The 12,378-nt window shown below is 51.4% G+C and overlaps 5 protein-coding genes across 5 annotated transcripts; 1 reads left to right on the top strand and 4 right to left on the bottom strand.

Moving 5' to 3' along the window:
• Positions 1-313: 313 nt before the first annotated feature.
• On the bottom strand, positions 314-1,906 carry RIM2 (Rim2p; the record flags this gene model as incomplete). Its single annotated transcript, XM_076629362.1, has 6 exons — positions 314-571; positions 631-1,142; positions 1,216-1,322; positions 1,399-1,476; positions 1,534-1,701; positions 1,770-1,906. 6 exons carry the CDS (start codon positions 1,904-1,906, stop codon positions 314-316), a joined length of 1,260 nt encoding a protein of 419 aa, XP_076490484.1.
• Positions 1,907-2,048: 142 nt separating this feature from the next.
• CCT8 (chaperonin-containing T-complex subunit CCT8) lies at positions 2,049-4,263 on the top strand (the record flags this gene model as incomplete). Its single annotated transcript, XM_076629361.1, has 9 exons — positions 2,049-2,102; positions 2,194-2,225; positions 2,303-2,643; positions 2,709-2,866; positions 2,937-3,033; positions 3,104-3,252; positions 3,317-3,934; positions 4,004-4,128; positions 4,197-4,263. 9 exons carry the CDS (start codon positions 2,049-2,051, stop codon positions 4,261-4,263), a joined length of 1,641 nt encoding a protein of 546 aa, XP_076490483.1.
• A 456-nt stretch (positions 4,264-4,719) lies between these two features.
• Positions 4,720-7,002, bottom strand: JCM6883_006862 (MFS transporter; the record flags this gene model as incomplete). Its single annotated transcript, XM_076629360.1, has 11 exons — positions 4,720-4,998; positions 5,055-5,104; positions 5,165-5,182; positions 5,246-5,290; positions 5,354-5,428; positions 5,495-5,720; positions 5,784-5,793; positions 5,878-6,190; positions 6,261-6,672; positions 6,759-6,798; positions 6,875-7,002. The coding sequence occupies 11 exons, from the start codon at positions 7,000-7,002 to the stop codon at positions 4,720-4,722; spliced, it is 1,596 nt and encodes a 531-aa protein (XP_076490482.1).
• A 609-nt stretch (positions 7,003-7,611) lies between these two features.
• JCM6883_006861 (uncharacterized protein) lies at positions 7,612-9,839 on the bottom strand (the record flags this gene model as incomplete). Its single annotated transcript, XM_076629359.1, has 12 exons — positions 7,612-7,615; positions 7,674-7,701; positions 7,778-7,900; positions 7,971-8,033; positions 8,090-8,191; positions 8,249-8,447; positions 8,521-8,530; positions 8,602-8,914; positions 8,992-9,250; positions 9,325-9,477; positions 9,638-9,677; positions 9,736-9,839. The coding sequence occupies 12 exons, from the start codon at positions 9,837-9,839 to the stop codon at positions 7,612-7,614; spliced, it is 1,398 nt and encodes a 465-aa protein (XP_076490481.1).
• Positions 9,840-10,218: 379 nt separating this feature from the next.
• Positions 10,219-12,182, bottom strand: JCM6883_006860 (uncharacterized protein; the record flags this gene model as incomplete). Its single annotated transcript, XM_076629358.1, has 9 exons — positions 10,219-10,468; positions 10,536-10,634; positions 10,703-11,037; positions 11,125-11,182; positions 11,251-11,315; positions 11,411-11,612; positions 11,676-11,796; positions 11,862-11,976; positions 12,054-12,182. 9 exons carry the CDS (start codon positions 12,180-12,182, stop codon positions 10,219-10,221), a joined length of 1,374 nt encoding a protein of 457 aa, XP_076490480.1.
• Between the last annotated feature and the right edge of the window lie 196 nt (positions 12,183-12,378).

Here is a 12,378-nt window from a genome sequence, read left to right as displayed (position 1 = left end):
TCTTACGACTAGCTTACGACCTACTCTTCTGAGATCACTCGCCAGTGGAGAGAGACGACTGATTTGTATGAGAAAACGAAAATGCGATGAGATTGCTGCAGAAATGAGAGGAACGATAGAGAGGTTGCGAGATGCGAGATACGAGGATGTGTGGTGTCGAAACAAACAGGAGCGGAGAGTGGGATAGTACGATACAAAGTTGGAGATACAGAATAATGAGCTCTTCCGGAGAGAACGACGAGATTGAGATTTTGCGGTGAAAGTTGCAGGACATCACACCAATGACGAGACACCCTCGAATGAATCTATCCGCCTAGTCCCTTGCGCGAGCTTGATCCTCCTCCAGCTGTTGAGCGATTCCCATTCTCTGTTCAGCAAGGTTCAACACCCTCTCATAAACCCAGAACATCGTCACGGCGTTCGGTACGACCCTCAACAAATGAGGCGACATGCCTCCATACAACGCTTTCCAACCTTCTTCCCTCAGGACGAGTTTGAACGATTGAACGAGGGAAGTGTATTTTGGGGAACCGCTTGCTGGTGGTGGTTGTCGGAGACGAGTTCGAATGACCTACCGATAATTACGAGTGTAAGTATTGATGTGGAGAGACGGGAAAGAGACAAGCTTACCTCATGAGGATAAGTAATCACAGTCGCGACAAGTTTCGCCATTCCCGCCGCGACACTGACCCTCCAACCCTCCGTAACCGGTTCATTACCACCCGTTGTTCTAGGACTCGTCTTCGCCGCGATTCGTTTGAATTGTTCATACAGACTCCATTGAATCGTTCCTTCTGTGACTCCCAACAAACTAGCGCTCAAGCCTTTATAGAAACCCCTGATCCCTTCTGTTCGATAGATATGTATAGCAGTCGAATACGAGGTTGGCCGCGGTGGGGGAGAGGCGAGAGGGAGAGGCGGAGAAGAAATGGAACGGAACGAATGCGAGAAATGGGGAGATGGAGCAGAATGAGGAGGTGCGGCCGGAAGAGGTCGTGATCGAGAAGAGGAAGGTATTGTTGAGGATGATGTTGTCGGACTAGGACGAGATGAGGAGGGAGAATGAGAACGTTCTTGTTGTTGAAGTTGCATAACCGTTTTGATCACCCAAATCGGATTCGTGGCTGCTGCCGTCACGATTCCTGCGCACCTCAAAGATGATTCAGACATCAGCTTGAAATTCGCACGGGAGTCTGATAACCTTCGAAGGCCCACCTGCCGAAGCTGCTGATGCCAAATGCACCGCAGTGTTCTCTTTTCCATCATTGAACCACTCGGCATACAGATGTTTACCATTACCATACACGAAGAAGTTGATGGATCTGTCAGAGTTTGAGAGTTTCGGGTGAGCATGAGATGAAACGCGAAAAGGGGAAAAAAAGGAAAACGAAAACTTACCTCCCTGGAACGACTCCCGCAAGCGTCGGACCTAATCCCTTGAACAATGCCGTCGGTCCTTCATGTTTGTACACCTCTCTGCAAGTCGAAAAACAATCAGCAGAGCCTGCGGCGAGAGGGAAAGGAGAAACTGACTTGAGGATTATTCCAGTATCGACAAAATTGTACAAGAGAGCTCTGATTCCGGACCTCGAGGTAGCGCTTACTTTCGTTGATCTCTGCTGTTGAAACATGTCTGACTGTAGTCGAGTCTTTACTACGTCGAATGGCGCCGTAACGACTGAACCGCACATTCCTCCTAATCTGTTCGTCTCAAATTTTCCTTGATCAGCTTTGCTCGAATATATCAAGGAAAGGAGATCGAGACGTACCCTCCTGCGAGCAAGTGAACGGCTGGTGGAGGCTTTGAGCGTTTCTTCTTTGGGATCGAAGGAGGAGGTGGGAGAGGTTGACCGAGAGGGACGGTTAAGGCTGGATTCGACGAATGTGCATGCTTGGGTAACTCCATGTTCGATCGAGGTGGTGACTGAGGTGCACAGCCTGCGACGAGAGTGAAGAGAGAAAGGGAGAAGTCGAAAGAAATTATTTCAACTCGCTTCTCTCGGCAACCCTATCGATCAGTTCAACTAGGACTCCATCGGGTTATAGAGATGGCGTTGCAAGTACCTAGAGGAGGTAGCTCCCTCTTCAAAGAGGGCTACAACGTGAGTCGTTTCTCCTCATCTCTTCCGCTTCATCTCAATCTCATCTTCTCACTCTCCCTCACCCTGTGATGCCCTGTTCACGCTTCTGTAGATGCACTCTGGTATCGAAGAAGCTGTCATTCGGTGAGTTCCTCCGATTCTCCCTTGTTCTCTCTACTTTGCTAACACGCTTCGTCTGTTGCCTCGCTTCTCGCTCGTAGCAACATCCACGCCGTGGCTGAACTCTCAGAGATTGTTCGTACCTCGTTCGGACCCAATGGTCGCAACAAGATGGTCATCAACCACCTCGAAAAGTTGTTCGTAACTTCGGACGCCGCGACGATTATTCGCGAACTCGAAGTCGTTCACCCAGCAGGAAAAGTCCTCGTCATGGCCTCTCAACAGCAGGAAGCCGAAATGGGAGACCGCACGAATTTGGTCATGATCTTGGCCGGGGAATTGTTGAGGAAAGCGGAATACTTGTTGATGATGGGTTTACATCCGAGTGAAGTCGTGTTGGGATACGAGTTGGCAAGAGATAAGGCGGTCGAAGAGTTGGAGAGTGAGTCCGCATCATGGCTATTCGGTTCAGCTGGATTGAGTTGACCTTTATTCGTGTGCTTTCAGAATTGACGGTCAAGACTCTCGAAACTCCTCTGACTGAAGAATCTCTCAAATTGGCGCTCAAACCGACACTCGCCGCGAAACAATACGGATCTGAGGACCTCCTCGCTTCGTTAGTCTCCGAGGCAGTTCTAGCTGTCATGCCTAAAAACCCGACTGCCGTCAGTCGCTCTCTCCTCGTTCTAACGGCATAGGTTTGACCTTACTGATACGCGACGTCTCTTCGATCAGTTCAACGTCGACAACGTGCGAGTCGTCAAGATCATGGGAGGAGGATTATCGCAAAGTCGCGTGATTAGGGGAATGGTTTTCGGTCGTGAACCTGAAGGTGCGTCTCCAGTCGACGTCTTCCCACTTTCCTGAGAGTCTCCTCACTGACGTACCGTTGTTGCGATTAGGTACGATCCTCAAGGCTGAGAACGCCAAAGTCGGAGTTTTCACATGCGGAATCGATATCGCTCAGACCGAAACGAAGGGTACCGTCTTGATGAAGAACGCTGAAGATCTCCTCAACTTCTCGACTGGCGAAGAGAAGCACATGGAAAAGGCAAGTCACGCTTTCTACTTTTCGCGATCTGCCTCATCGAACTGACTCGAGAGCTTGACAACAGATCTTCCAAGAATTGGCCGATTCGGGATTGAACGTTCTCGTCGCTGGGTCGACCGTTGGAGAACTCGCCCTTCACTACTTGAACCGTCACAACATCCTCGTGATCAAGGTTCAATCGAAATTCGACCTCCGTCGTCTCTGTCGAGTCGTCGGTGCTTCTCCTCTCGCTCGATTAGGTGCTCCGACTCCCGACGAAATGGGACAATGCGACGTTGTCGAAACGGTCGAAATCGGTGGAGACCGAGTAACCGTGTTCCGTCAAAAAGAAGAGGCGACTCGAACGGCGACCGTCGTTGTTCGTGGTGCGACGACGAACCAAATGGACGACATTGAACGCGCGATCGATGATGGAGTCAACGTCGTCAAGGGTTTGATCAAGGATAGTCGGTTGATCGCGGGAGCAGGAGCGACCGAGTTGGAATTGGCGAAACGAGTAGCAGAATACGGAGAGAAGACCCCGGGACTAGCGCAACATGCGATCAAGAGGTTCGCGGATGCTTTGGAAGTCGTACCGAGGACGTTGGCGGAGAACGCTGGTCTCGACGCGACGGAAGTGTTGAGTAAATTGTACGCCGCTCATCAAGGCAACGACAAGGGTTCGATCGGTGTAGATGTCGAGGTAAGCCCGTCTTTTAGTACTTCGATAGCTTGATCGGTGTCTGACGTGGTTGTTTACTTTGGTCCACAGGGTGAAAACGGCGGAATTATCGATGCTGTCGAACACGACATCCTAGATCTCCTCGCTGCGACTCGTTGGGCTTTACGGTATGGAACGGACGCCGCGATCTCCGTTCTTCGTGTCGACTCTATTATGTACGTTTCTCCCTCTCTCCGGCTCGACTCGCGAGCGAAACTGATGTCGTTTTCTCTCGTCTTTGCAGCATGTCACGAGCGGCAGGAGGACCCGTACCCAAGCAAGGTGGCAACCCTCATTGGGATGACGATTAGTCTGTTTGTCTCAGACTTCGGGGAACTCTTCTCCAAGCTTCTCCAAGCTTCTCCCTCCTTCGCAGCTGTTTTCTCCTCTCGAATACCCTCAATCTCTTTTGCCCCTCATCTCGAAACGAAACCCTTCCTCGATACCTCCTCGCTCTCTATCTCTTTCTCTCGCCTTTGCAAGTAGACCTCCTCTCCCCTATTCAGTCTTTGATCTCAATCGTCGTCGTCTTTTGTTTTCTCTCTATCAAAACGCATCAGTCTCGCAATCTTCTTTGACCCTGCACATGGAAACCGATTCGAATGTAGAATCGCAACATCGTCGAGAGAGCCTTCTCGATTGGTCAAGATAGAGCTGCTGCGTGCTGGCATGTAAGAGCTACAAATTGAATTTACAACGATGCGAAGATGCAAACAATCTAAGAAACGAGAACCCAATAGATGCTAAACGTGAATAAGAAAAGACTGCTAAGGTAAGACCTCCTTCAACTCTTCGGCACTAACTCGATTAGTCGAAGCTGTCGGACCCTCCTTGACGACTGGAGTCTTTGCGAGAGATGCAGCGTGTTCGGCTTCGAGACGCGCCAGCTCTTGCGCGAAGGGAGATCGAGCTCGAAGTCGCGAACCGTACTTGAAGAGAACGAAAGGAGTGATTGAGAGGAGTGTTCCGATCCCAGCTGTGAGTCCTCCAGCTCCTTGAACTCCGAGAGACTCGTACATCGCCGTCACGAACAGAGGGAAGACGGCCTGAATAACGAAGAATGTCAGCTTTGAGGCAGAGAAAGAACGATGAGGCGACTCACTCCGACGACGTTTCGAACGAAGGACATGGCGGAGAGGGCAGAAGAAGCATCTAGAGAGAGGGACAAGGTGAGTTGACGCGTTCGTGACGAGTTGAGGTCTCAGAGCTCACAGAGCGAGTACGAATCGGCTGAGCGGAAAGATGAAATGGGTCAGCTCGGCTCGGAAGACCTTCAAGAAGGGAGAAGCTCACCGAGATACGAGAAAGTCGAAAGGTAGACGCAGAACATCCCGACGTCTAGCGACTCAAGGAGGTCAGTTCGGCTGCTCAGGATGAAGCGAGAAACCGATAGGCTCTTACATAAGATTGTGATTCCGACGCAGGTACCGATCCAGTGGCACTGAGAGAAGGCCGTGAAAGCGTAAATGAAAGCACCTGTCGACATACTCAGGAAAGTCAGATGAAGCTGCATTCGAGAGGGTGGAAGAATCGACTGATTACCTATCGGTACGCAAGTCCCGCCGACAAACGCCGTGTACAAACGAGCTTCTGGTCCTCTCTTGCCGACGTTCTTCAGGTACAGTTTGTTGCAATACCAGTCGCAAGCGAAACCCAGAGTCGATCCGAATACCTGGGTAAGGTAGACCAGACCGCTCTCTCCCGTGTTGAAATGGTAGATCTCGCCAAAGACCAGAGGGATCGAGACGAGCGTCAAGTAGAGTACTCCCTATAGATACAGAGAACGTCAGCCTCAACGGTGTAAAAGCGAAGACGTGGCTCGAGCGCATACCCAGGTAAAACTGTAGAGTAACACGGCAAGTCAGTTCTGCTATGCTCACTAGACGAGGACATACGGAGAGAAGTGCGAAGACACGAGAGCTTACGAGATCCAGACAGTGAAAGCGATCAAAACCGGTTCTGTCAATAGCATCTTGATCGGCCTCGAAAGACTCGTTTTCATCATCTCCCGAATCGATCCTCGTTCATAGTCCTCCTTCGAGACGTATCTCTCGTCGCCAGTTTCTTTCCGTAGTCGAGCAGCTTTGCGGGAGAGTAGTACCGAAGCTCGAGTCTCGTCGAGGACGGGGATCAGAACAATGGTGAAAAGCGCCGACATGGCGAACATGATCCAATTGACGTAGCGGAAGCCATGAGTTTGTGCGAGGTAGCCGAACATGACTGGAGCGAGACCGGTAGCTGTCGTAGCAAAGTACGAACATCGTCAGTTTCGAGCTGCGAGAGCAAACGGTCTCGAAAGAGAACTGACTTCCGAACGCCGCCCAAGAGAACAAACTCATAGGTCCTCCTCGCTCAGGTCCTTTCCATACATCTGATAGTGTCCCTCCGACTAACGAGACTGCCGTCGAGCCTGCAATGCCGGAGATGAACCGTGTGACGAGAATCGTTTCGATGTTTTTCGCTAGAGCTTGAGGAATGAAGAATACCGCGAAAATGAACGCCGAGACGAGGTAGATATGAGAGCGACCGTATACTTCTGATAAAGGGGCGAGCAGGAGAGGGGCGGCGCCGAAGGTGATGGTGAACATGGTAATCCCCAAAAGTGCGAGAATCCTCGAACATTGTAGCTCCTCCTGCACTGACCCTACAGAGATCGAGTACCCGCTGACGCTCAGCGACACAAGGGCGCAGAACATGATCCCGACGCTTGATATGACCCACTGTTACGAAGGGGACAAGAGAAAGAGATGGTCAGCGAAGATTCTCGTTTTCGGAAATTGCAGGTTCCCACTGTCGTTAAACTCACTTTCCGCCGCTTTGACCAATTAAACGGATTATTTGGGTCACTGCGATCGCGAGTCAAAACAAAGTCAGCTCAACTCAGCTCGTCGACTCGGCGCGAAGATGCGTCTTGAAGCTCACTCTGGCCCATCCCAATCCACGAATATCGGTTCGACTGTTCCCTTCTCACTCATTCCATCCGCTCCTATTGCCGTATCCGTAGACCGCTCTTTCTCCGCCATCGCTGAGCCGGTAGTTTCTTTCTTCATCTCTACGACTTGCCGATCAAGAATTGCAGAGGGCGAGCAGAGGGTCGAGGTTGTTGAGGATCGGGTCAGTGATTGATTTGTGGTTGTTGTTATCGCCTCAGGGTTCATCGTAAGAGCATGTGGTGGGAAACGAAGAGGAGCACTTTCTCCACGAACTTGATGAAATTCTTGCCGATATTCTGCCGAAGGCGGAACGGCCGGCTTGGAGCTCCGATCGCGGCCAGAGATCATTCACTCTCGCTCTCGCTTGCTGCTGACATGTAGCGAGACGAGACGCGTGACCGGTTCGAGCGCTGAGAGTGTTGGGAGCGGTAGAAAGGCTGCAGGCGCACGCCGGGCGAAGAAAGGTCACTGCTGCCAGTTAGGAGCAAAGGACGATAGTGAACACTGCTAAGCAAGAAGATTACACTGTACATGATTCCGAAAGTACAGTTGACCGGGTTTGTCTACGACGACGGACTCACCCCAGCTCACCCTCGCGCGACTTCCGCACTTTTAAGTTCAGCTTTTCACCGTCTCCTCGTTCTGGGTCGACCGTATCCGTCGGTGTTATCGTCGCTGTTGACGTCTCGGATCCTCTCCTGCTGCTAGATTCCAGTTTGCTCGCCGCTATCTGTTGAGCGAAAGACGACCGCGCTCGCAATTGAGCTCCGTATCGGAAGAGGACGAACGGAGTCAGTGAAAGCAGCGTCGCGATACCTACGTACAGGAACATTGTCAGTCAGACCACAGTGACGGTGCAAGCAGTGCTCAATAGCATCCGGACGAGACTTACCTGCGGTCAAAGCTCCCGCTCGCTGAATGCCCAGATTCGCATACATTGCTGGTGTTACCAGAGGAAAGAATGCCCCTGTCATGTTTCGACAGAATCCCATCGCTGCCAAGGCGGAAGAAGCATCTACGAGCGGAACATGGGACAGAGTAAGAATCAGCTCCTATGGAAGTGCGACCGGCAGAGATCCACTCACAGAGGGCGTATGCGTCGGACAGATATCCATACGTCGCAACAAACACGAGATACAGGCCGGTATCTATCGAGATCGAACAGAGTGAGTGAGCATAGCAAAGCGGTGCGAAAACGCCTTACAAAGGAAGACGAGCCCGAGAGCGGGGACGACGAAATGGATGTGCGGTTGAGCAGTCATTCCGTAGATCCAACAGCCGACCGGGAAGAAAACGCCACCGAAAACTATGGATAAGTTGCGTCAACTTCTCGTAAATCGCACGAAGAATCGAATTCGCTTACAAGCAGTGTAAAGCCTAGCTTCACTACCTCGCCGTGCGACGTGTCGCTGATACAGACGTCCACAGTAGCCTTCGATACCGAATCCGAGGAAAGAGCCAATTACTTGAGTTATGTAGACCAAACCGGCTTGTCCGAGGGAAAAATTGTAGACTTCGCGATAAGTGAGAGGAATTGAGACGAGTTCGAGATACATAACGCCCTGTGATCGCGAAGAGTGAGGAGCACTGTCAGTCACAAATCGTGAGAATCGGAATACGGCGGGGGATGCTCACCCAAACAAAGCTGCGGAGGAAAACTCGAGGGGTCAGCTTTACACTCAGCGACAGAACCATCTCAAGGAAAGGCTGACTGACCCAATCCAAGTCGTGAACGCTATGAGAACCGGTTCTCGAAACAGGAGGGAGACGGGCCGACGAAGATTGAGCTTCCAAACTTCAATGAGGCTCGTCTTTTCCGCCTCAGCCTTCGATACGTACGTCTCGTCCCCAGTTTCTTGCCTCAGACGTTGCGCTCGACGGGTCAGGAGGACGGATGCGCGGGTTTCGTCGAGAAGGAAGAAAGTCCCGACCGCGAGACTGCCTGCGAGAGCGAAAAGAACCCAGTTCACATAGCGAAATCCCTTGATTTGACTGAGGTAGGAGAATGCGACCGGGCCGAGTCCGGTAGCTGTCATTTGGCACGCGCGACCGAGGTCAGCGTTGACTCGGGATATTTTAGCGGAGAAAGGAAGAAGGAGGACTCACGAGCAGTCGCAGAAAGCGAAAACAAAGCCATACTGAGCCCTCGCTCTTCGTCACTCCACACTTCTGCTAAAATACCACCTCCTAGAGCGACTCCCGTGGAGCCGAAGCAGCCGTAAAAGAACCGAGTGATGATGAGAGTTTCGATATTCGTTGCGAGAGCTTGAGGGATCAGGAATACTGCGAACCCTATCGTCGAGATGAACAGGATCGTGGAGCGACCGTAGAGCTCAGAGAGTGGGGCGAGGATCAGGGGGGCAGCCTGTAAGCTTATTCGAGGACAGTCAATCAATGCTCGAATACAGTCTTCGCGTAAGAAAAGCCACGGTCACTCACCCCGAATGCGATGTTGAACGTCGAAAGTCCGACGTAGGTCAGAGTATTGCTCGTGTTCAGTTCAGTCTGGATCGAGTCAGCCGTGATGGAGTAGGCCGATGTCGAAAACGAAACGAGGCAGGTGAAGAGAAAGCCGATGCTCGAGATGGACCACTGTCAACACACGCGAATGTTCCCATAGTAGTTCGAGACCAAATGAGATCGAAGAGGCGCAGGAGGTCGAGTAAGATGAAAGATCAGGAAGAAAGCAAAACGTCAAAAATGTCAGCTCAGGTCGCTCGAGCTCAGGACCGCTTCGTCAGCTCTGTCTTACCTTGCGTCTTCTTGACCAGTTGAAGGGATTCTCTGGATCACTATGCGAGAATCGAAGAGTCAGAGAGTTGCTTCGAGAGTCAGAAGTGGAAGACTCACTTTGGCTCCCAGTCAACCCATTTCACCTTTGAACCCGCCTCTCTCTCCACGTCCGCATCGTCTACCTGCTGTTTCGCTTCGTCCATTCGAGGTTCGACCTCCATCGAAAAGTAAGCGAATGTGGGGCAGCGGCGAGTTCGACCTTGGAGCAGGAGATTGACTCGGCGAGGTCGAGGAGGATCAACTTGATAGATGCGCAACAGAGACGGGAGGGAGTATAGAGCTAGCTCAAGAGCAGGAGATCATCTCGCTGACAGAGTGGAGCGGGAGCCGAACTTTTCGGCAGAAGAGCCAGAGTCGGAGAAAATGGCGTTATTCTTCGAAATCCTCGAAGGGGTCTGAGTGTCCTCGTTCCGCATTGCAAACTCGCATCAAGCTGTTACAACCGCGCGAGTACGGTGAGTTCAATGCTTTATTTGCGTTTCAACAAGGAGATATATACAGGTGGCCATGCGAAAGGTGAAAGAAAATGTGTACAATCGTCTATTCGAGCTTGGTGAGTTGAGGAGCTCCAGCGGAAGGAGGGTTTGACCAGCGAGTCGTAACGAAAGGCTTCATGATCCTGTACTTGTCGTCGTGCTTGTCTTGCAAATAGTAGCACTTCGCGATATCGTCGATCGAGATTCGGTGAGAAACGAAAAGTTCGGTCGGCTTGATTTTTCCGGTCGCGACCCAATCGTTCATGACCTCGCCCATCCACTTGTGGCAGGGAGCTTGGCCGTTTCCAATGAGTCTGTTCGGGGCAGTGCGAGATTCGATAAGGGTACAGTTCGCACAAAGGGGAAGAGAGACAAACTCACCGAATTCCTCGCTCCATAACAGAACCAATGTTGAGGTGGTTGGTGTATCCGGCGTAGATTCCAGTGATTCCAATTCGACCAAAGCCAATAGTCGATTCGCTGTCAAGAAGGCATACGAAAGAAATCAGTCACAAGGTCGAAATCGCAAGGTCGAGAGAAAAACTTACATCATCCAGTTGAGAATCTCACTCGTATCCGTCTCGAGTCCGAGAGCGAGTTCAATTTTGTGAGCGATTCCGACAGCGTATTCGCCGGCAGCACATTCGAAGAAGACATCGACTCCGGCAGGTCGAGTGGGATCGAGACCGTTCGTTCCGGGTGCGGAGAGTTCACGAACCTTCTTGGGTACATCCTTGTCGACATCGAAGTTGATCGTGTCGATGAGAGCGTTCGCGTGACCGGTAGCGCGAAGTTTCTCGACGACTTGATCCAAGCGCCATTGAACGTTGTCGACGATGATGATGTGTTTCGCGCCCTTGAGGAGCGACCATTTCGCACACATCTATGTACGAACAAGCATTAGTCAGCTAGATTCAGGACGAAGCGAGAGAGAATAGCTTTCCAAGCCTATCGGACCTGCACCAGCCACAGCGACTACGTCTCCCTCGTTTACACCAGTATCCATGACTTGGTGGTAAGAGGTGACACTGAATAGCCCGCAATCCCATCAGTCGGAGTCGAAGAAGCGCATTTGAACGTGGGAGAAATTCCTCACAGAATATCGGAAACGTATAGTGCATCTTCGTCAGCGACGTTCTCGGGTACCTTGATGACGTTGACCTGTAGGTAGAACGATGTAGAGTCAGTACAGCGAGCTTGGCAGCCGTCGAAGCGGAAGAAAGAATCGAGAGCTATAGAAAAGGTCGAAAACTCACGTCGCCATGAGGGATTCGCGCGTATTCTGCTTGAACACCCGAATACCCACCTGTAAAGTGCGAATATCCGAGCATCCCACAGGACCTGGCGCCGTACATCGAGGCCATAAGAGCGGAGTTGTTGGTTTTAGTGCATGCGGACGACAACTTCTTTTTGCACATGAAGCATTCTCCGCAACCCAAGTTGAATCCCGAGACGACTCTGACAAACAATCAACGCTGTGAGCCTCGATCAAAGGGGGAGGATCGGAAGAAAAGAACTCACCGGTCCCCGACTTTGAGTTGTTTGACCGCTGAACCGATTTCGATGATTTCTCCCATTCCTTCGTGTCCTAGGATGTCACCTCCAGCCATCTCGAGGATAGCTCCGTGTAGAAGGTGCATATCTGAGAGCGAAACGTCAAAGCCACATGAGTAAGGAGCGAATTCGGAAATCGTGAATCGTACTCACCGGATCCACAGACGGTTGATCCCGTGACTTTGATGAGGATATCGTGGTCGTCGACGAGGCAGGGCTTGGGTACTTCGAGAACCTCGACCTTGTTCTTTGCCTGCCAAACGAGGGCCTGTCGGGAATTCAAGGGAGTTACGCATCGTGAGCTCGGAAATCACTCAACGACAGGAAAGGAAGAGAGTCGCTCACCTTCATCTTCTCTCCAGATGCGGTATCAGCCAACAATTCCGGGTCATTCGCAGGGTTCGCGCCTGCTGTCGTATCAAGACCTTGAGGGTCCGGGAGCATCTTTTCGAGAACTTTCGAAGCGGCGTTCATCTGTCCGTTTGTTGATTGTTCGATTTTCGATTGTCGATTGGGATCGAGATGTTCAAGGAAGATGAGAAATCATCGAAGGAAAGTGCGGGGTACCGTAAGAGAGACGTCAGTGAGAATTTCGCAAGCTTGGAGGAAGAGGAGGAACGAACATTGAGACTGATGATTGGTGTGAAATCGGTAGATAAGGAGAGAGAGG

This window comes from Sporobolomyces salmoneus (assembly GCF_050403485.1).
Source record: "Sporobolomyces salmoneus JCM6883 DNA, S_salmoneus_JCM6883_v1_ctg5, whole genome shotgun sequence".
NCBI lineage: Eukaryota > Fungi > Basidiomycota > Microbotryomycetes > Sporidiobolales > Sporidiobolaceae > Sporobolomyces > Sporobolomyces salmoneus.
Note: the sequence above shows the minus strand (reverse complement) of the source record. Positions and strands in the feature narration are given on the sequence as shown.